Below are 27,886 nucleotides of genomic sequence, written 5' to 3'. Positions count from 1 at the left end.
GTCCACTACAACCACAACACGCGCTCGCACACACCGCCATCCTGACACACAGCTGGTTAGCTAGCTGGCTAACGTTGCTTCTGACTAACCAGCGGCGCTATTCTGTAGAGATTTTGTTTTTCCTAATTGTTATGTGTGAACGTGATTATCGTTGAAGTAACGGATTATCTGCATCCCTCCTCGGCTGACCGGGAGCCGCCATGGAGTGCCGTGTTCTGTCCATACAGAGCCATGTAGTCCGGGGATATGTGGGCAACAAGAGCGCCTCTTTCCCATTACAGGTAAATACAACTCGCATGCACCCATTATCGGACAACGAGCGACGAGACACCCGTTATCGGACACGACTCTGTCTGACACGCTTGGTTCCCCTTTGTCCAAAATATCTACCTGCCTCTTTCCATTAACACTTAACCAAGCGATATTTACACCGTTTGGCAACAATACATTTTAATTAATTCGTACAAAGTTAATATAATCTTTGTTCAGGGAAATCGGTCATCCGCCTTCATCCTCGCTGAAGGAGTTAATAAGTGGCCCTTGTAAGTTATATTTTCCACGATGTTACACTGTAAAGGCTGAAGAAGATTACAATGTCAGACGTGCTATTAAAAAGCCTGAAATATTAGTATTGTCACAGGTATTCAGCAATAACCGCGACGACAGGTGTCGACAGGATCTGCCTCGATTCATTTACCTGGCCACAATCCATTTAATTAAATATATCTTTAGTATAATGGATGTTTTTTTGTTAATGCAGTGTTATATGACTATTTCAAAAATCTAGTCTCAAAATGAAGGCTGGACTCCTAATCTGATTGAGATACTGTGGCACGACACCTGTCATCGCGAGGGTGTCCGATAATGGAGCCACGTGTGGGGTTTTTTCTGTTTATCGTCCATGTCGAGGAAACATACGTGTCGTCTGTATAAACTAATGATAGCCCCCTGCTGTAACTTTGACGTTGTTAATGACTTGTCAGTTCACCAGATGTGCAATGAGTTATATCTGATAATGGATCTCCAGGTGTTAATCAAATGACCCCTACCTGGATGAGTGGTGAGAATAATGGCTATATGGCAAATAAACAAGCTTTTCACTCAGAGGTCATGCACGCCATCAGGTAGTCAGTGACAGTTAAGCTGCACTGCTCAGTGGGGCTGCAAAAGCTAGCAAATGATAATCTCAGGGATCAGAGGGAAATGCGTACCCAGAACTGAGCCTGTTAACCAGTCACCATGTTGTGCATGTGAACATCTAGATGGACACACATCCAGTCCCATGCAGTGACAACCTGCGAGTCAGTACAACAGGTGGACAAATAATCGATACAGCTGTTTGCTGCTTTGAGTTTTCTGATAAACCTGCACACATTAGGGTAAAAGGTTATCAGAGATGTGTTTTTTTCTTTCTACAGACGTAGTCAGATCGTGACTCCTTCTGTAAAATAAATCCACACATGTAGCTACATTTTGTTCAATGTGTGTGTTTTAAAAGCTTTATTACCACCAATATAACTCTTTCAGTTGTCTATAAGGTTCAGTGTGACCAAAACCAATTTATATTGTAGTGGATCGAGGTATGTCAAGCTTGTCTCTAGGAGCTTGGCTTGTCTTTAGGTCAGGATTCCTTCCATGTTCATCATTCACAACATTTTTAACGAGCTGAATTATCTGCAGAGGTCTCTTCTTCAAAAAAAAAACGGACATGGGAATTAAAACCAGTTAAAACACTTAAAAATGCAGATCTAGCTTTATAATAATGATCTCTCTGATGTTCTTGAGCGGACGCCGGATGTCCAGTAAGAGAGCCTCCAGTTAAGCTGCCACTAACATCCAAATAATTGACATAATGTTACCATTTTTTCCAACAATTTCGTCATCTTTGAAGGATAACTTGACTTCACTTCCACGTCCCTCGGTTACACTCTTATTAATCTTTTACAGAAGACATCCACTTTCTTCCCTGGCAGCTCAAACATCACTTTGCAGTGGGAGTAGATTGTGTACTTCATCATCTAGACTATACGCTCAAGCTAACAACTGTTAACCGCTAACTTGCTGTTTTTGCTTTCCATATCAAGTAAAAATGTTTACAATTTAGCACCGTTATCCAAGTCAAGATCGTTTTATTGCCCTGCCTTAGCTAAAACAATTGACATCTTTCCAAGAGATCAATGCAGCATCTTTAAATCATTAATATTTATTATATTAATTGTGAGCCAACGCGTGGCAGGAAATGTATGATGTAAGAATAGGCTACAAAGCAATCAAAGTCGCATTGTTTGGTGTAAACAGGCGTCTGTGTATATGGTTATGTTAAACTGACTTAAAGCCCAGGTTGTTCACCAAAGAAGCACACACTTGTCGAGCACTTAAGGATGAAGAACGGTTGAGTGCCGCTTTTGAGTGGCTCCACGTGTGTCTCGTTCTTTAGCCTAATAATAGTAACAAGTGACTTGTGTTGACTCATTACCTACATTAACAGTAAGTTAACAGCATCATTAAGGGTCATAAAGAACCTTACCTGAAGGCAGAGTACACTGAGTGCTTTACAAGAAGGCAGGACTATCAGAAAAAGGAGCCAAAACTAGCCAATAATTTGATATTATGAGAAAGGACACAGAGGTTATAAGCTCCTCCAGGCCTTGAAAGTGATCGTCATTTCCATTTATGTTCCCTAATGTTGACTGTAGGATGAAAACAGTGATTGCTTTGGGTCTATAATCGCCTCGCGATGATGATGATGATGCTGGTGATTATCCTTTATCCTTTCATATTTTCCACCAGCAGCAGTGTGGCAGTCAGTAGTGTGAGCGAGGCGAGTGCAGGCCTACAGTACACGTCCCATCATCCTGAAAGACAGTCACTTGTTGTGAGAAGTGCAGGGTCTATATTTAGCCTGCCGGGCCCCCGGGATGTATTTTGCGGTTATCCTAATGGCTGCTGGGCTTTGATGCATGTCACCAGGATTCAGTGCAGCCATTAATGTTCAACTTGTACGGCTGATTAAGGACTGCTTGTACCAGGCTAATGTTCAAATAGTGTTCACAATGCAGTTCAGACTAGACATTGAAATACAGCTTAAACAAAGCAGGTCATGGTGAAGTTCACTGCCATCATTATGGAGCAAAAACAATTGATTCATGTTGATTTTTAAAGACAATCGCATCCAATACATTGACCAGTATAGCAATATGCATTTTTATAAGAGTGGACTTTATTGTATTTATTGTTTGCGCAGAAATGAGGCACTTTTATGGTCATGGTTACATTAATTATTATTGCACATAGTCACTTACAAATACATGAAAAAGAAGATAATTCAAGATCGATCAGGCAATTTATATATTTTTGTAAGGTTCATTGATTCTATTTTTTTCATTTCAACAGCGATCAATAAATAAATCAATTGTCTGACTATTCTTTCCTTTATTCTCACTCTTTATCTGCTGTAGAAAGCAAACTTCCCCCAATGAGGGATCACTTAAGGTTATCTTGTCTTATCTTAAAAGACTGGCAGAGAAAGTTAGTTGGTTATGGTTAGTGATTAAAACGATGCGCTGCTCTCCTCTCCACAACATAAGGCAGTGCTTTGACAATTTCCCCTTTAGATCCTTTTGGCATCTAGCTTACTCTTGCTGGTTTACCTACCCCAGCTTTAGAAGCAGAATGATTAGGATTTGTTCCTTTTGCTTTGTGAACACAACAATCAAACTGTGGGCTTGAGCTAAGTAGCTTATTTTTTTGGTTGCGTGTTCGCAGTCTGTCACCTGATCGTTTGTTCTTATGCAACAAATAATACACTTCTAGCTGGTCAAAGTGGTGACTTAGAGTAGAGCTCAACTAATGTGGGAATTTTCAGACTGATACCACTTTTAGAAATTCGCCAATATGGCAGCCGATATTGTGAATTGTTGATCTGAAAATGAAAACACATCTTTTCTATTTGGATCTGCAGTGATTTTGCCACATAAACCTGCTTTCTTAAATGTATTTAATAAATTAAATAAATACATTTTATTCCCAATTTGACATTGGCACTTAATAGTCTTGCATTCAGCTAAAAACAGCATGTCACACTTTGAATGAACTATAATGACTGTGACAGTTTATTCTGGACTAATAAACAGAAAGCCCTTCGGTCAGTGAGGGAGCTGCTCTCACTGAGTCAGAACCATGATTCAGTCAGTGTTTAAGATAAGGTGATGATGGTGATGATGATGTCAGAACGCGTGCAGGGCATCCCTCTCTCTGTGCTGACGGGACAGAGAGTCTCAGACCTGTCATCAGACAGGAGGCGGCGGTATGAGCGAGCAGAGCTCTGATTGGCTGCCAGAGGATTCCTCCTGGTGACGTCACTGAAGATGGAGACAGGCTGCGTTAGAGCTGGACTGGAGAGATTCAGCCTATACACAGAATTCAACATGAGTGCTGTCTTTTAGCACTAGTATGATGATTAATGCATTTTAAGATATGTATATTAATTTAAACTTAATTTATTTTAACAATTTTTAACCTCACGTGATATACTTCTCCTGTCAGCGCCAACTGTACTTTGTGTTTTGTGCTGTTTAACAAATGTTAGCATGCTCTCACACTGAAGCTAGACTGGGAACATGGTGAGCATTACACCAGCCAAACATCAGCATGCTGCTGTTAGCATTTAGCACAGTCCAGCCTCTGAGAGCTGCTAGAATGGCTGTAGGCTGTTGCATGTGTGTGTATTTAATTCAATTTAATATATTTCATGATATATTACAATTTTCAAAGTACATGTGACCATACACTCTCTTATTTATAGGCTGATGCAGCAGGAAAAAAACAGGCAACATAGACCTGAGTTCATTAATATGCAATGTGCGGGGCTACCCTAAAGCTCAGGGACTCTGCCAGCTTAGTCATGATGCAGTAAACAGCATTTGTGTTGACTCAGACGTGATCAGCCTGCACTACTGTGACACATGCTAATTAAAGGAAGTCATAATTTGTCGGCTCTGAAAGGGCTTCTTATTTGGGAATTTACCAAAAGTGTTTCCCCTAAATAGGAAAAAGTGTTTACTTGTCATAATGGTTTTAATCTCGTCTCCTCCGTCTCTGACGATGCTCTCCATTCAGCAGCATTGTAAACAGTCTATCTGTGTCACCGACTTCAGGCTTATGAATAGAGCGAGAAAAGATGTGACCCAAATAACATATTCTTAGCCTCATGTACACCAGTCGGCCATTAATGCTCAGTTTTACACCAACAGTCCATTTGAATCCTGCCAAAGGAACATGTTGTAATGAACACGTTGTTCCTTAACTGTTTCCAACATTTTTAATCAAGACACTGAAAAAGCATCGGAAATAAATCTCGGAGAATACATGCTGAAGACTATTATTAAACCATCTTTGGACAACAAAACCTATAAACTTTAGTGCAAGGTAGCTTCAGGACTGTGACACTCACAGTTGCTGAAGAGTCACATTTTATATCAAACACCATCAGGTATCTGGGCAGGACGTTTATTAATAAATCCTACCTTTATAATGTTTTGGGGGTGTTTTTTTGGTCATTTTGGAGGCTGCAGTTTGCACTGTTGAAATGTGTCAATTTGAGGGTAATCTCTATTTACAGATTTTACATAGGGACGTGGATTTTAAGGATTGCAAGTGTTCTGGTTTCCGTTTCTACTACACTTGTAGTTTGAGTAATATTGACCAATCACGTATCAGCAGGCTGCAGCGTATGCAGGAAAAGCAGTCCGTGAGAGCAAAAGCAGGCGGAGCATAGTGCGCCGTAATGACATCCCGGCTCCCATCAGCGTGATCTGACGATGATTTACCTTCTTAGTAATCTCTATAAACAGACATCTACATGCTAACAGCTAACAATCTGTTCTAGATCTCAAATTCAACTAAAGATAAATTCCCTTGACGCTGTGTCTCGAAAGCCGTTCAGCGTTCAGATTTCCCAACTACCTCAAATGCATCAGAAATTATCGATGCGACCGAAAAGGCAAGACCTGTTAATTACAAGTAAATCACACGCCCGACATGTTCACCATTGTCCCCAGGGCCTTTATTGTTGTCAGACAATAGCTAATGGGTTTCAAGATTGATCTGAAGGTGATTCATATATTTTGTCTACATCACGTCAGTTTTAACTATAACACAATACAATTCAAATCACCTTTAAATTAACTGTATGCTCACAGTTCAGCCTCAACGAATCAAGCCTCCATGGCATTTTGCCTGCCATTAAAGTATTTGCCATTATATGGCATTAGTTTTAGCTAGGTTTACCCAATGACTGTATATATAGATGGACGAAGCGTCTCCATCTGCTCTCATTGTACGGAACTGATGCCAAAATAGCCCTGTGATAGGTGCTGCCATCTTGCGATGGTGACGTCATTTGGAGCTAGAGTCTGTGCAGTAGAGATCAGCGGGTGGCGCCGCCGTAGCCACTTCCGCTAACCAAATCACACACTTAACTTACTGAAAAAACAGCAAAGATCCCGCACGCCGTCGTATTTAACAGCAGAACAGCTTCTCTGTGTTGGTCTGAAGCAGACATTCACAGATATGTAAACTTCAATGACTGTAGTGATTGTTTTAGTTACGTTCTCTCTTGACGATCGTCCTACACTCTGCTAATCCGGAACAGATCGGCTGCAGGAGCCATATTTTTCAACAGAGCTGTCAATCATCCTTTTGACAGCATCAAAAACCTAATTAAAACTTGTCCGAAAAATGAGCATTTGGACATAAATCAGCATGATAATAACTAGCTATAATGACAGAAACCATGTTTGAGAAAAAAATTGGCTTGTATTTTGATTTTATAGTTTGACTCATGTCCCATCTGTTAACATGGAGGAGGCGGGCTTTATGACCTATACTGCAGCCAGTCAGCAGGGGGCGATAGAGAGGGTTTGGAATGACTTTTCATGTCTGTCATGGCTGTCATGTCATCCATCTTTTTATACAGTCTTTGGGTTTACCCAATAAAATGACAATTGAGTGCACGCTACATAACACCAATAATGCATGTTTACAGTAGTTGTGTTTCTTTGAAGCATTGCATTACTTCTTTAATAAGAAAAGCACTAAATGGGATATATGGGAACGCATTTATAGTCGACATAGTATAGTATAGACAGAGTCAACATTTAACTCACATGACTGATCAGCTGACTCATTGAGTTTTTTTGCCTATGTGTTTGGATAACATCAAAAACGTCTAATAGTTGCTTAGACTTAGACTTAGACTTAGACTCAACTTTATTGATCCCTTTGGGATGACTCCCTCTGGGAAATTCAGTCTCCAGCAGCTTATACAGTACAATACAATAGGAAAGAATCAGCACACAGAGGGTAAAAAATAAAGATCAAAATATATATATCTATCGATATATATATATATATAAAAAAGTACAAAATTAGATAACAAAATATATAAAATATACACTCTTAGAAAATGTACAAGTAAACAGTGGGTAATAGTTCAATTAAACTAAATTAGGTTATTGCACTGTGGTATGTGCTGACAGGAAAGAGCAATTAAAACTTGCTGAATAGAAACAAATCCATGATGGATCCATAAAGTGGTTAGATGGCCAAGAAAACTTTCTACTACTACTCTCTTTACTGGTGGATTACAGCCATGCATGAACTGAAAACTACGTAGACTAAACGACCCTTGTTTCTTCAAACCAGATGGTAACAAGCCTAATTCCTGACCTCCCTGTAGCAGGAGGTGAATATGCGACTGTCCCTTTAGAAATCAGTAGAAAATCACGTCCAGCATTCACACTTCTTTATGTCCACTTGGAGAGTTGTGTCTTTTGAAGCTAGTGTTGTAGTGTCGTGTTGTTGTAGTGTCACGTTCTGCATTCCTGACACCGCTGAGAGCTCAGCATGTTCCCAGAATGCCTCATGCTGATGATACAAATACAGTATTTCACCTTTCAGGAAACATATGCCGCCGGAGAGAGAGATTTCATTAGTCGGACAGCAGTAGCTGGAGCGTTGACAAGGTTTTTCCAAGGTCAGAGCTAATATCTACACCGCCTGCACCCTTTGAAGGCAGATTCTTGTATCTCAAAGTTACAGTCAATTGAAAAGAACAAAGAGCCCATTCACTCTGCCTGCGTCTGTCTTCAGCCCAATTAAATAAAGTCATTCAGATAACGACCGACTGCGCACGTGGATGGGTCACATGTCTTTCTCTCTCTCTGGTAATTATAAAAAAAAAACTGTTTAGAAAGACGGAGAGGGGAGGACGCCAAGAGATGTTTTTGTAGCTGTTTTCTGGACTCGGCAGGTTTCAGCTGAAGTTTAACTGAGAGGATGTAGTTTTAATCTTTGATCACAGATGACAGTGGAGGTTATATGGTGTCATATTTCTTTTCCATTTATTACTATCTTTACTATTGACAGGAAAACTGAGCCTTTTAGAAGACAAATGCATACAGGCATGTAGAAGGGGGAAATTGAATATTGACAGGCCTCTAAAGTTATCCTTTGACACACTAAGATCTTCTGTTTTAGCTAGCTGCCTCCATTTGTTGGTGTTTTAGACATTGGTTACATATTGGGCCTTTCTTTAACTGGACCCGCCCCCCCCTTTTCCACTCCGTCTGGGAGTTTGTAGTCCTTTATTACGGTTTAGGGTATAAAAGAAGACGCCTGCAAGCTTCGGGATGAACGTCTCTCTCGGCAAGGGCATCACATACGGCTCTTTAAGTATCACATACTTTTAACTAGTTAATGTTGTGCAGCTATTGTTGCTACACATTATGCATTACCTTTGTGGCTGTTATAGCTAACACCTAATGTGCTCACACTCTCTTTTTGTGTGTCCAGGTTTTAGGGTTTGAGGTGGACTCCATCAACTCTGTCCAGTTCTCCAACCACACAGGTAATGACTGATGAAGCTGCACATTTCTTTGAGAGCATGAGTGTGTGTGTGTGTGCTGGGATTTAGCTAGTGTGTGTGGGTGTGTATGACTCAGTCAGTGCCTGTGGTGTTGCGATGAGGTGTTAGAGAGATGGTTGCAATCGAGGCAGTGGCCGCAATGAGACTGACGAGTCGACGGCTGAGTGTGCCAAGATTTTGGGAGGTCAGTGACTTCGGCGTCTGACACCAGAGACACAGACACAGAAGTAGCTGAAGGGGAAAAACTCCATTCACAATTTGTATGGGGCTTTTCCTCTAAGTCGGTTGTGGGATATCTCGGATGCTGCTGGTCTCATTATGATTAAACTTTTAATTGAAGAAGGAACAATTTCAGTCATGATAGTTGTACAACTCAGCCTATGGAAACAGGGAGGAACTTTCTATAGCCTTGTAGACAATGAATTAATAACATAGAGGAAATGATGTAGCCATTCACTTTTATAAACAGGTAGGTGTGTTGATTTATAACATCATTTAATAATTTAGCGCTTGCTTTTTCTACTCAGCCATCATTTAGCATTACAGAGCTTTAGATCAAATAAGGGCATCTCAGCTAACGTTGAATGTGCGTGCTAACGGCTAACTATGATAGCAAAGCACATTGTAACTCACCATTCTGTTGTTTATGAAATGAATAGTCATGGCAGGGCTTCTGCTTCCCCCCAGCGCGCACTACACCGATTGCCACATTGCGCCATCGTTGAGTGCAGCTGTCAATCAAAATGTCATCTGCCTCGCAAAATAGGCTCAACAGCAAGATTAGCTGTTTTTAAACTAGGTTTTCAAAAAGCAAATTTTCATTCAGATTTTTGTGGATGTTTATTAAGACTTTATCATGCATTTTACTATTTAAAGTGACAATCTTTAAGTTCTCAGTTTCATTCTCTTTGGCGGCACCTTATACCGATAAAAGGCAATTGTGGGTGCATACATCCCAGATAACCAGACATCCACGGTTGGCTCCCTTTGTTATAGTTGTAACTCTTGATTTTCCTCGCTAATGGTCGTTTTCCTTTTTAGACTGTTTGCCTTCATCTGAGCGTGAAATTTGTTTCTTTTTCACTTATTTGTGAACTTGTATCTGTAGTCATCGATCTTTTCTTTGTTTGTTCAGCCATAGTAGATTACTGTTTACTCGCAACACTTGCAGAGACCGGAAAAGCAGCCGCTTAGCTCCGCCTACCCTCTCTGGCAGACCAACCACTGGGTGATGGAAAACGCGTCACTAACTGGGCGCCGCTTGTGATTTTTTCCGCGAAAGTCGCCACAGACACCCAGTCTGTCATAATACTATATACTGCAAATGCAAAGGCTTTCATCAGTGGGCCAAAGGCTCAATCACCATTGTGTTACCTCGTTTGGCGATAGATGGTGACTTAACAGACATTTATTTGAATGGAAATCTTTGAGATTATACTTTTAAAGCCAAGTTTTCAGAGACTTTAACACATAATAAATGTTTAACTTTCATCCTGCAATATTGACAATAATTATCAAAATCCAATTAAGGGAAGACGATTCAAATCTTTTCAGAAAGTCACGCTTGCAGCAGCATTCATCTCATTTTGAGATATGAAAAATGTTGCTGATTGGCCCAGAGAGGGCGTCTGCGTCACTCTTTGGTGTCACAGTTTCTCGTTATATTTTGATCTCATTTCCAGCCCCGTGAATGAGTAATCTGCCCTGCTCCTCTACTCTGTCTCCTCACTGGTGAATGTTCTCAGGCTGCTCATGTTATTCATGCAAACTGAACTCGAAGAATGACTCAGCTTGAGTGCTTTGAAAACAAACACATCTGCCCAGCTGTTGCTTGTTGCTTCACAGTGGATGCATCAAATATCCACAGTCAGAAATCCCGACAGTGTCAGTGCATCATGACAGAGTTTACATTAAAGTAATAATCTCAAACTTTTGCATGGAAATAAATGTATTTCAAGTCTCTATCTATCGTTGAATGAGGTAACACAATGGTGATTGAGCCTACGGCCCACTGATGAAAGCCTTTGCATTTGCAGAATTACAGACTGGGTGTCTGAGGTGACTTTAGTGAAAAAAATCACAGGTGACGCCCAGTTAGTGACGCGTTTTCCATCACCCAGCAGTGGCTGGTCTGCCAGAGAGGGTAGGCGGAGCTAAGCGGCTGCTTTTCCGGTCTCTGCAAGTGTTGCGAGTAAACAGTAATCTACTATGGCTGAACAAACAAAGAAAAGATGGATGACTACAGATACAACTTCAAAAATAAGTGAAAATCGAACGAAACAAATTCGGTGCTCAGATGAAGGCAAACAGTCTACAAACAAGGGCGAGGAAAATCAAGAGTTAGAACCATGACAAAGGGAGCCAGCCGTAGAAGTATGTTTAAATTGGGCCGCGTGCTCCTGTGATTACCGATTGTTGCCATAGGGTGGCGCTCAAGAGCACAAAATTGAAACATTTGAGATTGTATCTTTAAGTTGTCTTTGTGGCTGATAATCTTACTTGGTAAGCAACTGAGAGATCTCCTGTCTTGTTTTATATTTTGATGGCAGGTTTGTTGGAGACACTGATAGTTCTCTGTCACTAACATAAAAAGGAACACTGGCACAAACAAAATGCACATTTCCCTTTTCTTGTAATAATTGGAAAATAAAAGTAGAGCTGCAAGATTAGTTGAGTAATTTGAAAACAATCATCATCAACTATTTTGATTTCGATCATTGATTAACAGCGATTTTTCATGCAAAAAATGTTGTTTTCCTTTCAAAAATGGAGATTTTCTTCTTTATTAAGTTTTTATAAGATCAAAGTAAGTCTTTCAGAGGTTTAGGATTCAAAATAAGACATTTAAAGACCTCACCTTGGACTTTAACAAACAGGGGACGCACATTCTACTATGATCTAACCAATTATAGACCAAAGGATGAGGAAGGACCAATCTAGGAAATAATTATGACATTAACTGATAATGAAAATAAGTTAGCTAAAGCCGAACCTGAAAGACAGCTGATTATTAAGTTACTAGCAGTAGTTTTTATTTTGTTTTGTTTATGTTTACAGTGTTTGAGTGGTGCAGAGTGGACGACCTTGACCCCCTCACGTCCCCTCATAGTTATCTAGTTTGTCATTTGGTCTCGTTTCAGAACATACATTTACTCCTGTCTTACTTGCATTCAGTCTCCAGCGAGTAAAGGAGCATTTTAGCATCCTACTGATGATGCAGTTTCTACACTTGTAAAAAGGCTGTTTGAAGGCGGCTGGATGAGACATTGTTTCTGTCATGTTGTTGTTGAAATCAATGATGTGGAGCTTGAAAGTATTGAATGTAATCTGTTGTAGAGTCAGACTGAGGTGAAGCCTAATTGTTGGTGTACTGTAGGATAAGTGCTGTTGTGTGGGCGAGCGTGGGACTCGTCTGTAGAGGTAAAAGAAAAATAAAGTGCTGTAATTTATGTTTGAGCTGTTTAGGGGCGCAATGCATGCTGGGTGTTGTAGGAATGTAGAATGGGCGACACCACGAGCTGTTTGTACAACTTTCTCCACTGCTATGGCGCCATTTTCAAATATCATTTCTATCTGTTACAGAGAACAGCAGCTTTTACTCCTTTAAGCTCATCAGTGCTTGTGTCTCAGAAAGCTCCTGAATGTCATTTTGAATGCTATTAGCATCACAGATAAAAACAGTTCTCTGAAAAGACATCCACAGCATTTCGTCACCGTGGTCTCCGAGTGAACAGCAAAGACACAGATGTCACATTACAAACTACCATGAATGTGTGCTGTCACGTTTTGCCTCGGCAGATGGCGTTGGATTGTCTTGCGGCAAAAGTTGAGCACAGTACGACAGTTTGCCTGAGCCCACTGCATCAGCACCCCCGCAGACCCATTACAGTTATTTAGGAGGCTTTGTATTTGTTAAATGTGGCCTGGTGAGGATTCCTAAGACCTCCCGACAAAATCTGAGTTACACTGAAATCAAAGTTAGACTACGACTGTTGAAATGATAGGTTTCATCCTCGCCCTCCGACAGAGTGGACAGTGATCCAGATGACAGCGACAGTGAATAAGAAAAGTCCTCACATCTATGGTGTATTTCTATGTGTGTCTGTTTGTGACCTTATGATAAAAACGCTCAAACCCTCAGCGCTTGTTTAATCAGATTTTGTGTATTAACATTCGCAATCTCTAGGAGGAGAAAATGTAATTTGCTGTGACGTATTGAAGAAGACGTGTGCATCTGAGAGGGCGGCTGGCAAGGGGGGGCCATAGAAGGTGAATAGAGAGGAAGACAGACAGGACATTTTTGAATGAGAGAGACAGACAGCTGATGATGGAGAGGAAGAGGGAGGCAGAGAGAGCGACGGGATGCAGCAGTAAACAGCGGCAGGCGTTGTGAATTGCGACAGCAGCGAATGATGACGACAAACGCAGCTCTAATCTGTAGGCCTGCCTTCATTCTCTCTCCCTCACACACACACACACACACAGCACTCTGACTGCTCATCTCTCTTTCTTAGCCCCTTTGGCTTTCTCCCGGCTTGTTGCTTAGCAACCAGAACCCCCCGCCACGTGACCTGGCTGTGACTCACCTGGAGCTGCGACATCATCGGCCTGCAGCAAACATGACATACGCAGACACACGTGCACCAACGCATGCTTGGCATTTGCATTCTCGTCACATCCAACAACATCCGTATCGGTACATGAAGTACTTTACACACATACACACCCAGATGTGTGAATACACACACAGTACACACGTACACAAAGTCAACACACCTCCTAACACACAATTTAGGTGTTTGTTAGCAGGGGGGTCTGTGTCCTCGTCCACCCCCAGACTCCCCACTGTTCCCGACTGACCAGACACTGTGGATGCAGGCTGGTCTTAGACCTGCTGCTGTGTGTGAGTGTGTGTGTGTGTGTACTTTCACAGAGCCGTTTTGACTTTAGGTTCACACAGTTCATTTCCTTTGGTCAGAGACCGAGTGCTAAATGTTTCCTTTCTTATGCTTAGTTTATTGAATTTTACGAGACTTAGTTGACAGCAAAATGTCACATGATGAACAAGATACTTCTGAGTCATGCTGGCAGAGAGGAGTCTGTCAAATGACCACCAATAGGTCATTTGGATAATGTGAAACCATTGGCAGGAATGTGTAACCTGTCACCGGGTTGGTGTGCACGTGTGTCGACGTGCACTCTTGGACGAACAGCCCCATTGTGCTCGTAGAATTAAAAAATTCCTAAAGAGTTTTCTGCAAAATGTGCACAATGTTTCAAAAGTTCTCATTATGCATGAATAAAAATGTCATGGTGTGCTGTTATTACATATAAATAGCGTTATTGGATTGTTATCAATGCATTGTGTGTAAGGGACCTTTAATGTTTAAGCTTTTTACCTACTTTATATGCTGCTTTGAACAATCATTGTATTACTTTCACATGTTTTGTAGATAAAATATATTAATCAACAAATTTACTTCTCCGCTCAGGGATTGATGAGCTTTATGACTATCCCTGTTCTATATAAATACAGAATCTGAAGTAGCAGTGTCTGCCCAGGAAAAATCTATTTTTAATATGAGGTATAAAATGTTTATCAGGTTAGTGCAATACAGTAGTAAAAGTTTCTTAATGTGTGTCTGCACTTTAGAGGTTTTTTTAGTGTGCATACAGACTGTGTTTGTAGGTTCATGTGAAATAACAGGAAATCATCAATCAGTGTGTAACTTGTGTAACTCCTCCTCTGCAGGTTATTCTCATTGGAAAGGCCAGGTGCTGACAGCAGACGAGCTCCATGTTCTTTATGAAGGAATCAAACTGAACAACGTACACCAGTATGACTATGTTTTAACAGGTAAGTAGTAAAATCACACTCTGTATTCTGCAGTTAGATAGAATAGAGTAGAAGTCTTTGTTATTGCAAAAATGACAATGAAATTTCGATGCATCTCCTCTCAGTGGTAAAGGTTAAAACAAAGAAACTCAAGATTAAGTTAAATACGACATCAAACATTTACACAGAACAGTAGTAAATAAATGGTAATAAATAGTCAATAAATAACACTTCATGATGAACTGCACTGTGCCCAATTATAGTCAGACTTAGTTCAGTTCCTTGTAGAGAGCAAAGCTGCTGCGGACGTGCGCGTCGCCATCTTGCTTTATGTATGAAGATTTAGCTGCATGTCAAGGCGTGTGTGGATGGAAATACCTTATTAGTAAGCAGTGCATTTTAGGTGCTTCTACCTGGAAGACTATTTTCATCCAAATTACTTCAGTCATGTGACATGCAGAGACAGAGCTCCTTCATAACGCTGAAGCTGCTTTACTGAGAGTTTATGAATGATAGCTTTTAACAGAAGACAAGACAAATACTGCATTTGAAAATATTTTTAACACAGAGTAAAACAAAATTATGAATATGTAAAATATGTCCTGTGTGTTCATGTGTTGTGTTCAGGGTATACCAGAGACACGTCCTTCTTGGAGATGGTTGTGGACATTGTTCAGGAGCTAAAGAGAGCCAACCCCAACCTGGTGTATGGTAAGTAACCTCATGGTGTCACTGAATTAATTCCAGAGGTCAATTTTTCAATAAAAGCAAGGCAAAGAGAACACTTATAGTACTTAAAGTTAATTTAAAATAATCACCCATGTAAACCGTACCCAGAGCTAACTTTGGTGTGTCGAATTATCAGCAAATGTTTGAGCATTCAGTTAAAAAGGCCGAATGCTTTACTGTCTATTGTATACTGTATATTGAGGCTACTAAGTACTCTTGACCTCGACACGACCTGTCACTAACAAAGACTTTAAAACCACACTGCTGGTTTTGACCGCCAACTCATCATCCTGCATTGGATGTCTGTGCTGCACAACAAACTGCACAACTACATCTCTATAGGCTCAGTCTGGTCCTGTAATATCTTCATATTAGTACTCAGATTTGGAAACTGGCTTTAAGTACTCTGCTCCACATTAATGGACCAATCTGCAGAAGCTTTAAAATTAAACAAGCTAATCCCTTTTAATCAATTTAAATCTCTTTTGACTGACGGAGCGTGTGTTTCCTTTGAAAAGATTATGCCCCTTGTGTTGTTTTCTTTGGCCTGCTTGTTGTTTACATTAGCTGATGTTTCACTGTAACTTCTGTGTACTTGTGCTCTGTCATTTATCCAACCCTTTAGCTGCAAGATGCTCCAATATGTACAGTATACCGGTTGCTAAATCTTTCTGTCTGCTGTCTGAGAAACAGCAAGTGGAACACTTTAGTATCCAGTGATTTGGATGAAAACAGCTCCCTGCTGCTCGTCAGGGTTGACGAGGGTTTTTTAATACGAGCTAAAAGAGGCAAAATAAACTGTAAAGCTGCAGTCGAGAGGTAAATCTTTGTGGGTTCGTCAACTTGAATCCAGCCTTTAACATAACATAAAGCCATAGGATCCACTGTTAGCATAAAAATGTGAATTAGTGGAGCTTAAATGAGAGTAAATCAATCTATCAAATCAATATTTAAAACTGTTATGTAGAGCTTAATGCTTAATGTGCAGGAGGCCTAGTGTTTGCTCAGGACTTTCACATCATCTCTCTCTCTCTCTCTTCTCTCCAGCCAGGACGATCTCATCTCATGTTGCACAAATCAGTTTCATTCAGATCAACACGTTTGCAGCCTGGCCTGCAGAAAGCGTGTTAGTGTTAGTTCAGACCTCCTGCCACTGCTCACAATGATAAACAACGAGAGGGAGATATGCCTTATGTGCGCAGAGAGGGCTTTGTTACAGCATGCTGTTCAGTGTGACGTTTCCAGATAATCGTGCACCGTTCAGCGTCTTTGATGTCATCATGATGAAAGGATATGATTTACCTTTCCATTGGTCCTACTTTCCCTAATGTGGAGAGAGCAACAGGACAACACTGATAGAGAAAGAGAGCAGGTATCTCCGGTATCATGTCGGCACTGATATAAAAAAAAAAAAAACTATGTGCGTACATTATAGACTCTGTGGATAAAAGTACTTTATAGATGTAGCAGATTAGCATCTAACATTTTAGCCTTATTTTTAGCTCTGATAAACTCACTCCTGGCTGCCTTTATAGTTATGGGCAGGTTAAGTTAACAGCAATTTGGTGAACACAATGGAGCATTAAGTAGTAGACAGATATCTCCCTCAGGAGTTACTAAAGAGCAAAGCAATAAGGAGAGTGAATTTAGACTTACATTTAAAGGTGGACAGAGACACGAGACCATATAAATGCTAATGTCGCTCTGTATTTGCCTGATTGTAAATTAGCAACTGTTTGCCTCCATGTTTACTTTGCTCACTTTATATATATATATGTATGTTCTATATTATTTATTTAGACGTTTTTCAGAGTTTAAGCGTCATTATTCTCTGTGCAAGTATGGGTCAAAACAACAAGAACAAGAAACAACACAAAGAATAACTTTGAAAGGAAGGAGAAAAAAGGAGATGAGGGTTAGATAGAAAATAAAAAAAATAAAAAATTTATTTAGTATAAAATAAAAAGTAATAATTATAATAAAAATGCACTTAGGTCTAGTAATTCATATAGATATAGGCCTATATATAACTACATATATACACTTTCAACATGTCAATTTATAACAAACAAAGAGCAACATTTTCATTTGGACACAGAAGTGCGTTCATTCTGTTGTATTCATGTTCTTCACTATTTGTGTCTGACCTTAATCCAATACCTTAGCAACATGACTTAATATCCGTATACATAGATACACATCCTTCCATACATCCCTCCATATGATCTTACACATAAAGAACACTGGAGCATGCTAGCTAACTTTATGAAGTGCACTAAATGGGGTCTGAAGGAGGCACACGCTACTTCCTGCCCATCAGCTGTGATCTGTAAAAACAAACTTGATGGGAGATTGTGCGCACCTGTAAGCAAACTCTGACCCATGCGTGCGAACATTTTGGAGGAAGAGAAAGAGAGGGTAGGCGGAGCTAAGCGGCTGTTTTTCCCCGTCTCTGCAAGTGTTGCAGGTAAACGGTAATCTACTATGGCTGAACAAAGAAAGAAAAGATCGATGATTACAGATACAACTTCAAAAATAAGGAGCCAACCGTGGACGATCCGACAGAGTTTTACGGCCTGCAAAAAGCGAGGCCCACCGCACTGTCTTTTTTGTTGAAGTACAGTTCTGCGCCTTTTTTTTCTCCTGTTGTTAAGGCAGCTAGCGAATCATTAGCTGTCATTAACCTAACCGTTGTATTGTAAACTGACAGAAGGCCCGCCTCCACTTTCATCCGATTGCACAATCAGAAAAAACGCCCATGACGTCAAGCGCTTTTCTGCTTTGAGTTGAAGTTTTTTAACTCAAGGCGCTTAAAGCGTTTCCTCAAAAAACGCACAGAGGGAAAAAGTGCGAGGTGCTCTGCAACTCAAAAGCAGCACGCAAAAAACCTCTCATTGAAAACAATGACAAAAAATCCGTCCCGAGATGCTAAAACACGTTCTGTCTGACTGGGCCCTAAATTGGGAAGTTTACTCCCGCAATTACCGTTGATCGTCATTAGGTGCCGCCAAAGAGAACGCAACTGAAATCTTCGAGATTGAATCTTTAAGCACCTTTCGATTGTAGCAGATTATGAGCAAATCTTAAATCAAAGTCTGCTCAATATTTCATCAGTGCTTTCTCACCATCACATTATAAGCACCTCATTTTGTGCTGTTGTGCTTGCATGTACTTTAGTGTGGATCCTACACACTGTTATAACATAAACATGTGAGAAAGCACCTATCATGACCTTTACTCTAATTCTATCCTTAGGACACATTTCTTCATTAATAGCTCCACTTCTTATAATAGAAACACCACACGTATGTTGGTCACTCCTCGTGGCACGTAATAAATATTACATCCACTAAGACACATTACACAGCCTTTTAGTAGTCGTCGGTTAAGAGGAGTTTTAGTTAAACATTTTCTCTACATCTCCAAGTGTGCTTTCATGCTCTCTTTCACTGCAGTGTTTATATAATGTGATGATTGTCAGAGGGGCTGCAGGGTGGTGCAGCAGTTAGCGCTGTTTCCTCACAGCTAGAAGAGTCCTAGTTCGAACCCCGGTTTGGATGTAGTGGGCCTTTCTGTGTGGAGTTTGCATGTGCTCCCCGTGCATGCATGAGTTCTCCAGCTTCCTCCCACAGTCCAAAGACATGCTCGTTAGGTTCACTGGTGATTATAAATTCCCCGTAGGTGTGGATGCGAGCGTGAATGGGTGTCTGTGTCTGTGTGTCAGCCCTGTGATTGACTGGTGATCAGCTGGGATCGGTTCCAGCCCCACGAGACCCTGAAGAGGATAAGCGGTATAGATGGACAGGTCTGTGTCTGAGGTCTGACTCTGAATGTGTTTCTGTCCTTTCAGTGTGTGACCCCGTCCTCGGTGATCATGGATCTATGGTGAGACTAGTGATCTTTGTACCGTGTTTGTGTCTGCATCTTTGTACCTCTCATGTGTGGGAGGGTTTCAGCGTGCCTCCCCGTGTACGCGTTCATATGTTTCAGGCTGTCTGTGTACTGCGGTAACGGGGCTAATTTCTCACTGACAGATGGATTATTGTGATCTCACTGAACTACGCACACACAGTGACTCACAGTGTGTGCAGACATGCGCATTCTCAGGGATTAAAATCATATTGTGTCAGTTAGCGGCTCTAATTTGCAACCATGAAAACAAAAATCAGCTAAAGGTTAAAATTAAATGAGCTTACTTATTTATGCGTGCGTAGCCCTTCTTTTTAAGCACTGTGTGTGTGTTGTCATGGCGTCATGTGAGTCTAACATGTGTGTCTGTTTCCACAGTACGTCCCTCAGAACCTCTACCCGGTCTATAAGAACAAGGTGGTGCCTGTCGCTGACATTATTACTCCTAACCAGTTTGAGGCTGAGTGAGTACAAGTGTTTTGTTTCCATATATTTTTTAATTTATATTAATATAATTCTGCAGAGAAATAAATGTAGCGTGACATTTCTGTGATTATGAGTCTATTAAAACATGTTTTCATATAAGTTTGATTTCCACACCTCTGTGTTTGTACCTGTGTGAGTAGCAGAGCATCATCTTTATGCAACACCACTCATGCCGTTATCTAACACCTTCACTTTGTGGTTACACAAAATTCTGTCAGAGTGAACTTAAAATGAGCCTCTGCTCTCTCTCTGTTAAACCATGATTCATGAAGCTTAAGGGACTAGATGTGTTGTGTGCAAATATGTCGTACATGTAAACATAAAGGATGAATCAACACACATCTTTACAGTTTAACGGTATCTTTCTAATTTGGGATCTTAAAGTTTTACTGAGGAGTTCAGGGATGTTGATGGACCCAGTAGTGAATTCAATTGGGCAGCAGAGGTTCATTTCAGTGTCTCTGGTGTCAGTTCTTCAGCATCTTTTATTCAGTTTAAAAAGCATTTAATGATCCGCTCGGAGAGAAAGGCAGATTATTTTTTATATTGTTTTCTGAACGCTTTTTGTTTTTTGCTCGCGTGGACTAAATGGAGGATTTTGTGGAAAAACCAAAACAATAGTTCACAGTTTGAGAGACATCTGTACCTCAACTCATTATCTCTCCAGCCTCACTGTCAAGTTGCTCCACCTAGTGGTGTTTTTTTAGAGCTGCAGGCGGAGATTTTAAGGGTTTTTTATATGCAAAAGACTTAACTTGACTTGTGTGTAACTTACACTTAGATTACGTCTTTTAATATTTAAAAAATTAGCCTGTGTTTTTCTGTTTAATTACCTCATTGTCAGTGTTTCTGTTAAAATGCTCATAAAATATTGGTCGTTTGTGTGCTTGTGTTTTAGATTATTGACGGGGAAAAACATCAGCACAGAGAAAGACGCTGTGGAGGTAAAAGATTACAAACTGTCTAATTGTGGTTTCCTTTCATTAATAGTTTATTCCAGGTTTAAATGTGAATGTTTTCTGGTTTCTATGACAATCGTCAAACATCTTTGAGTTGTGGACTAAACACAACATTTGATGACTTGAGCTACGGGTTCACATTTTACTCTGTTTTCTGACGCTTTATAGACTAAAAATTAAAATTATTTGAGAAAATAAGTAGCAGATTTATTGACAGTACTTTGACATCTCAATGCTTTATAGTCAAACTTGAGAGTAAAATCATGCCTCAGTATCTCACTCACTGACTGTCTGCAGGTTATGGACCTTCTCCACGCTATGGGCCCAGACACAGTGGTCATCACCTCCTCTGATTTGCCCTCTAGACTTGGAGACCGCTTCCTCGTGTCGTTGGGCAGCCAGCGCCATGGTGGGTGGCTTATAACACAGTTGGCATTCATATGTGTGAGAAATAGTCGTAATTACATTGAACCCTTCAACATGTTTTGTGTCTTCGCTCTGCTGTTCAGTTCGTCCCGACGGCAGCAGGACGACGCAGAGAGTTCGAATAGAAGTGCCCAAAGTGGACGCCGTCTTTGTAGGAACTGGAGATTTATTTGCTGCTATGCTGCTAGCGTGGACACACCACTACCCTAATGACCTAAAGGTAGAAACACACCAGTGATGTCCTTACACTTTCGCTCCTGGGGGGGTCTTTATATTACATGTTGACTGACTACCATAACATATAGGCCCATATTGCTCAAATACAGCGTTTTCTCTAAGTTCATCATGATTTCTCTGTGAACCACTGACGGCCAAAAAAGAGAGAGACCTTTTTTAGCTATCGATGCCTCTAACATTACAAAGAGAGAAAAAAAGTACTTACAGGAAGATTTATGCAAAGTGCATTCGACTGCACTTTTGTTGAAGCATACACTTAATTAAACAGCTAACAGTGTTTTCTCTGTCTCCACCAAATTACCTGTCATCGTGCCTCACTGTTAGTTTGCTGTAGAGTAAATTGACAGATCTGTACCTTTTTCTTAGCTAGTTACAAGAAGTTAACTTCTTAATTAGTAGATTATTTAGTTAGTAACATAAATATCTACATAAAAGTGAAAAAAGAGACACAGTACATGAGACCTTCAGAGAGAAGAGAAATAACACTTAGTACAACCAGCTGCTTCAGGAGCTTTGCCTGGATGACGGTCGGTTCATGGCTTATTTTAGCATGATCTGGGGACACTATGATTATCTGCTGACAGTTGTTGGGCCAAGCACATCAAAATTTATTACAACTACATGCAGTAAATTGGTTCTGCCAAGCAGCTAAGCATGTGTGTGCGTGGAAGGTCATGTTTGTTTTTAGGTCAATACTATATTTTAGGTCTAGGCCTTTCCAACTGTTTAGCCAACAGCCCAACAAATCGTACTGGACAAAGGAGAAAAAAGCCAGTAGTGGGGGGCCCCCTTTCTGCTCAGAGTATTTTCAACTCAAAGCGTTCATAGCACTCCTGCCAAATGCAAGGAGCTCCAGGCATCTTAAGCCTCCGCCTCAGTGCTGTAACAAAGCTCCTCCATCATGCAGCCTTTGCTATTTTACATATGACCAAGCAGTGCCGGCGTAAAGCCGCCCCGGTTTGTGTTTTTAAATAGTGTTCCGGCTTTGCGTAAGCAAAACGTGCGTGAGGTGTAAACAAACATCAAATACATACACGGTACTGTTCCACCCTGCCGGCTCTGCTGTTAACACTGAGGCCGTTTTGCCTCTGTTACACCTCTGTTACTACAGATGCCGGCTCAGAGGCGAAACGACTTCGCCCCACCATTCCGCCTCTGTGCGTTTTACATAGAAGACGGAACGTAACATAGTCTTGAACTGGCAGTGTATAAGGGGCTACAGACACAAGGTTCTCTGGGGGCAAAAAAACTTGGATTAAGACGCCTTCCACTGATAAGATTGCACTTTGTTGGATCTGGACATAATGCCTGTTTTTATTTAATTCTATATATTTTTTTCTCTCTTCTCTCATTCATCACATTAGATATGCTTTGGTTTTTTTATTATTTTTTAGACCCACAAACTTTGTTGCTTCTGACGGTTATGTTAGGTTACTTTATTTGTACCCATAGGTAGATTTGGTTTACAGTGGTAAATTGGCCTCCTTTTACACACACACACACACACACACACACACACACACACACAATCAACAGCACAAGACAGACTTGGTCAACATGATACACAAAGTGATGAGCTCATGGCCCTTTGAAGGAGTATACACACTTTACTGCCGTGATGTGAACTAAAGACAAGGACACACAAAAATGCAGATTTCTGAAAAATAATAATTGCCTTATTTTCACATGCTCTCTTCTTCAGATGGCCTGTGAGAAGACGTTTTCAGTGATGCACCACGTCATCCAGAGGACCATTTCATATGCTCATGGTAAGAAAAGAAGGCTTGTTACCAATACTTACAGCTTCGATTTGGCTTAAATGTATCAAATCTATTCTGGATTTTATTTCGGACAAAAAAGACCAACAAGATCAATAGCAGAGCAAAAATCAAACGTTAGAGTGTTTTGCATTGATAGCAAATTGTGTTCAGACCATCGTACACTAAATACATAAATCTCTCTGTCTCTCTCTCAGAGTTAGCAGGTCCCGGTCGGAGGCCCAGTCCGCCCCAGCTGGAGCTGAGGATGGTTCAAAGTAAAGCTGACATAGAAGACCCTGCTATAGTTACGGAGGCAACAGTCATATCCTAACATTACGGACCCATAAGACTCATACTAACCCATAAATCTCTCAAATCCTGTATCTCGGTAAATCTCTCATCACTGTAAACCTTGACTGTCATCTCCAAACTTCAACACCTCATCATCCAGACTCTAAAACTCCTTTAGTATTGTAACCCTGTTAGTCCTCCCACCTTTAACCCCTTTAAGTCCTCAGTGTCCTGACCCTGTAAACTGAACCCTACAACTCCTACGTCCTTTTACCCGAACCGTCTTTGGAAACCAGAGCCATTGATAGACAGAGCGTTCGGTCAGGTTGGACTGTAGCTGTGCTGTGTTTGCCTCTTCTGTAATACGGAATATGACTGTAGAGCTGCAGAGTTAATTCTCCAGGATCACTCTGATACAACTGAACTTCACCTGCATATAACATTACAAGCCTTAAATATGGTTTATAGAAAAAGACAAATACAAGGGTGATCAAGTTCACTGGAAAAGAGCTGAACTTTAATCTTGCGTTAAAGATATCCATTAGAAACAATCGTATCAATACTTTTCAAAAAATAGGACAGCCTCGTGTTCTGTCTCACCTTCTTCCCTGTTCAGGATGATCCCACAGTGAGACATTAAAATACACAGGACCACTGTGTAGTGATCTTTATAAATGCAGCAAAGTGAGAAGTTAAACCTGCAAAGGTCGGCAAAAACAAGACTTCTTAATCAGTACTGTTGTTAGTTTTCACAAGAAAGATAGGAGCTCTGGTTAGAAGATGTCCTGAGATTTGGATTTTTAACACCAGACTGCAACTCCAGTAATCTCTATTTACAGATTCTACACGGAAATGTAGAATCTGTAAGCAGGGACGTGGATTTTAGGGATGGCAAGACCCTAGGCGGGCTTATAGTCCGAGTAATATTGACCAATCACGGCTCAGCAGGCAGTGGCGTATGCAGTAAAACAGCAAAAGCAGGCGGAAGGTAATGCGCTGTAATGACATCCTGGCTCCCATCAGCTTCATCTGACAACGATTTAGCCTCTTATTAATCTCTATAAACAGACATCTGCATGTGAACAGCTAACAATCCGCTCTACATCAAAAATTCAATTTGAGATAAATTCACTTGATGCTGTTTCACAGAAAGCCGTTCAGCGTTTAGATTTCCCAACTTCCTCGAATGCATCAGATTGATTCAACCTCTGTTCAACAAACGAGCATTTTTTTTTTTTTTGTAAAGATTATTTTTTTGGCCTTTGGCTTTTTTTATAGGACAGCTGAAGATAGATAGGAAATGCCGGGAGTTAATTAAAGTAAATCTCAAGAAAAACGTTTTATTTTCCTGTTAACAATGCAGCACGCAGAAAAGGAAGTCTGGACTGGAAGTCGTTTATCGCTAACCACCGGCTAAACTGGACACGCCCCGGCATGTTCAACGTTGTCCCCAGAGGCTATATCATCGTCAGACTGTAGCCGATGCGATCCGAGATTGCAACTCCAGACATCAAAGTTTTAAAATCTAAACTCTAATGTAGCAGGAACACTTTCATTGTTGCATTCAGGAACGAAACAATGCAACATATTAGCAGTATTAACCCAAAATAAGAGTGAAATAATTCCAGCTGCTGTTTGTTATCTAACAAATTCTCCAGAACTCTTTAAACCATTGCTCTATAGTTGTCACTCCACTTCTAATAATGGTCCTCAACAGTTACCAAGAAGCAGGATACTGCGTGACTCCAATGACCTAACACTGTCTATCTCTGGCTCTGCCCACCACTATTTCAACCCCCTCCCCGTCTTACAGCAGTGATGTAATGGTGACCAAGTCTAACCCCCCCGAGACCCCTGAAAATATAACAAAGGAAAAAAAAAACGCACAATGTATAGTTGATGTATAGATGTTGTACTATAACTGTATTGGACCATCTGTATGATATCTTCTATCTGATCTGTCTATTGGACCATTGTGTTGATGCTACTGTACTATAGACCACACGCACTACAATATCACCCAAACCAGAGACACTTGGGCTGCTTCTGGCACTCCTGGAGGCTGCAGCGGCTCCAGTCCTTGTCACTTGTTAGTAATAGGTAACTGTCTAATAGTCATAGTTTGTAGCTGAACCTCTTTCATCTCAACATAAAGAAGAAAAAAAAGGCAAACTGAGCTGTCTGAGCCACCTAAGGCCAGTTTAACGTGTGCTAGACCAATCAGAAAATAGGCTACCTGAGTGCCAGAACCAGCTCACGTCATGCCGGACGGTTCCCGGCCCAGCTCTGGCCCAGAACCCGACATCTGAGAGGTGTGCCACTGACTTCACTGGAGGCCTCGAGACGTTGTGAAAGGAGACGCTTATCATGATAACAGGAGACTTCCCCCACGAGCAGTAGCAGCACGTCAAACGCCTGTCATAGAGAATGACTCTTTGCTTCACTTCACACTCCACTGTGGTCAAGGTCAATGATGCCAATATGGATTAATTATAAGATGTATGATCTGCAGGATCTGGATAGACTGATGCCTCTCTGAAACAACTGTATCCGCACTAGCAAAGCATGAGATAGGTGTCAATTTAGTGTAGCCTAATCTGTTTTTTAATGTTAAATTATTGTTTTGACTTTTATAGATTCATCATAAATGAGTGAAAAAATGCTGATCACTATTTTACCAGTGCCCAAGATGTGTGTTTTCCCCCAATGGATAGCCAAAAACCCAAAGATATTTAAAGTTATAATCTTGAATATTTCAGTTTCGTACTCTTTGGTGGCACCTATGGCGATAAAGATAATTGCGGGAGCACACTTAACAGATATCTAGACAGTGTCGCATGTGTGACGTCCACGGTTGGCTCCGGTTGTAACTCTTGATTTTCCTCGCTGACAGTCGCTTTCCTTTTTAGACTATTTGCCTTCATCTGAGCGTCGAATTTGTTTGTTTTTCTTTGGATTTTCACTTATTGTTGAAGTTGTATCTGTAGTCATCCATCTTTTCTTTGTTTGTTCAGCCATAGTAGATTACTGTTTACTCGCAACACTTGCAGAGACCGGAAAAGCAGCCGCTTAGCTCCGCCTACCCTCTCTGGCAGACCAACCACTGCTGGCTGATGGAAAACGCCACCCAGTCTATAATTCTGCAAAGGCTTTCATCAGTGGTCCATAGGCTCAGTTACCATTGTTTTACCTCATTCAGTGATAGATAGTGACCTCACAGACATTTATTACATGAAAATCTTAAAGATTATTCAAGACATAAAGCAACAAATGAACACATTTGAGAAACTGGAACAAACAAATGTTTGTTTTTTTTAGCCTGATTTGGTTTTAACTGATTAATTCTGAGCTTAATCCAAAAGGCAACTTTACTTGGTTGAAGTTCTTGAAGACGTTTCAACCTTCACAAAATTTCACAGTGTATATTTCTACGAAGCTAGCTAAGTAGCTACTCAACTGGCTCACGTAACTTGCTGCCTTGTAACGGTCATGTTGTCTTCTACAAGGTCAGAACATTCAGTCTCTTCACAGTGGAGTGTGAAGTGAAAGAAGGAGAATGTGACATGCGACAGTGGTCATGAGCTGGTTTATAAACCAATGAGAATGCGGCATGTGCCTTAGCCCACGGAGCTACCCGGGCACGAGAGATTTAAACGAGATTCAGAAGCTACATCAGAATTGTTTTATTCCCTTGATGCTTCCTGATTTGAATGTTTAATAGTCCTTTAATAACAGGAAACAGCTAAACTACTTCACTTAACACCAACAGAGAGTTTTGGAAAGTGTAAACCAAATAACCGGAGGCTGTAAAAAAACTAATCCAGATGGTTTCAGTGACCCACCTGAGCTGGATGTAAGGTTCTGGGCAGGCCAGTGTAATTCTGTACTGCTGTTGTTTCTCTATGGACTGTACTGTGATACTGCCTTAGGAATCTCACACTTCAACACCACAACACTGCTCACTGAGGGAGAGGAGGGGTGGAAGGAAACATGAGATGTCTTAAATGTGTCGGCACTTTTCTCTGCAAAATACTGTACGACAGTACGCCTGAAAGGAGGAGGAGATGAGAATGAGTGTGCTGAACTTTTCTGTTTTAAAGCTATAAAAAATATTTTTATATTTTAATTATTGTGATTTGATTATTCTTTAAATTAACCGATGCTTTATAAATTACAGGAAAACAAAACACAATGTATTTGCAAAGATTAAAGACAGTAAAAAGCAACAATCTGGAGCAAAAAACCTCAAGTAATTTTCCTTTAAACAATTAATCAAAATGATTAACTTCTGCTAACTCTGATTTTTCCTTTTGTTTCCTGCACCTTT

General features: G+C 40.7%; 1 protein-coding gene across 1 annotated transcript; it reads left to right on the top strand.

Moving 5' to 3' along the window:
- Positions 1–27,685, top strand: LOC138588648 (pyridoxal kinase-like). The gene is made up of 11 exons (XM_069658879.1): positions 1–281; positions 8,854–8,908; positions 14,679–14,783; positions 15,390–15,473; positions 19,342–19,376; positions 19,779–19,864; positions 20,785–20,830; positions 21,143–21,254; positions 21,355–21,491; positions 23,211–23,277; positions 23,484–27,685. The coding sequence occupies exons 1-11, from the start codon at positions 201–203 to the stop codon at positions 23,597–23,599; spliced, it is 924 nt and encodes a 307-aa protein (XP_069514980.1). The 5' UTR covers positions 1–200; the 3' UTR covers positions 23,600–27,685.
- Positions 27,686–27,886: the final 201 nt, after the last annotated feature.

Source organism: Semicossyphus pulcher, unplaced genomic scaffold (assembly GCF_022749685.1).
Source record: "Semicossyphus pulcher isolate SPU_LCO1_2020_fin unplaced genomic scaffold, fSemPul1.0.p SCAF_12, whole genome shotgun sequence".
NCBI lineage: Eukaryota > Metazoa > Chordata > Actinopteri > Labriformes > Labridae > Semicossyphus > Semicossyphus pulcher.
This window is presented reverse-complemented; position numbering and strand designations above follow the sequence as displayed.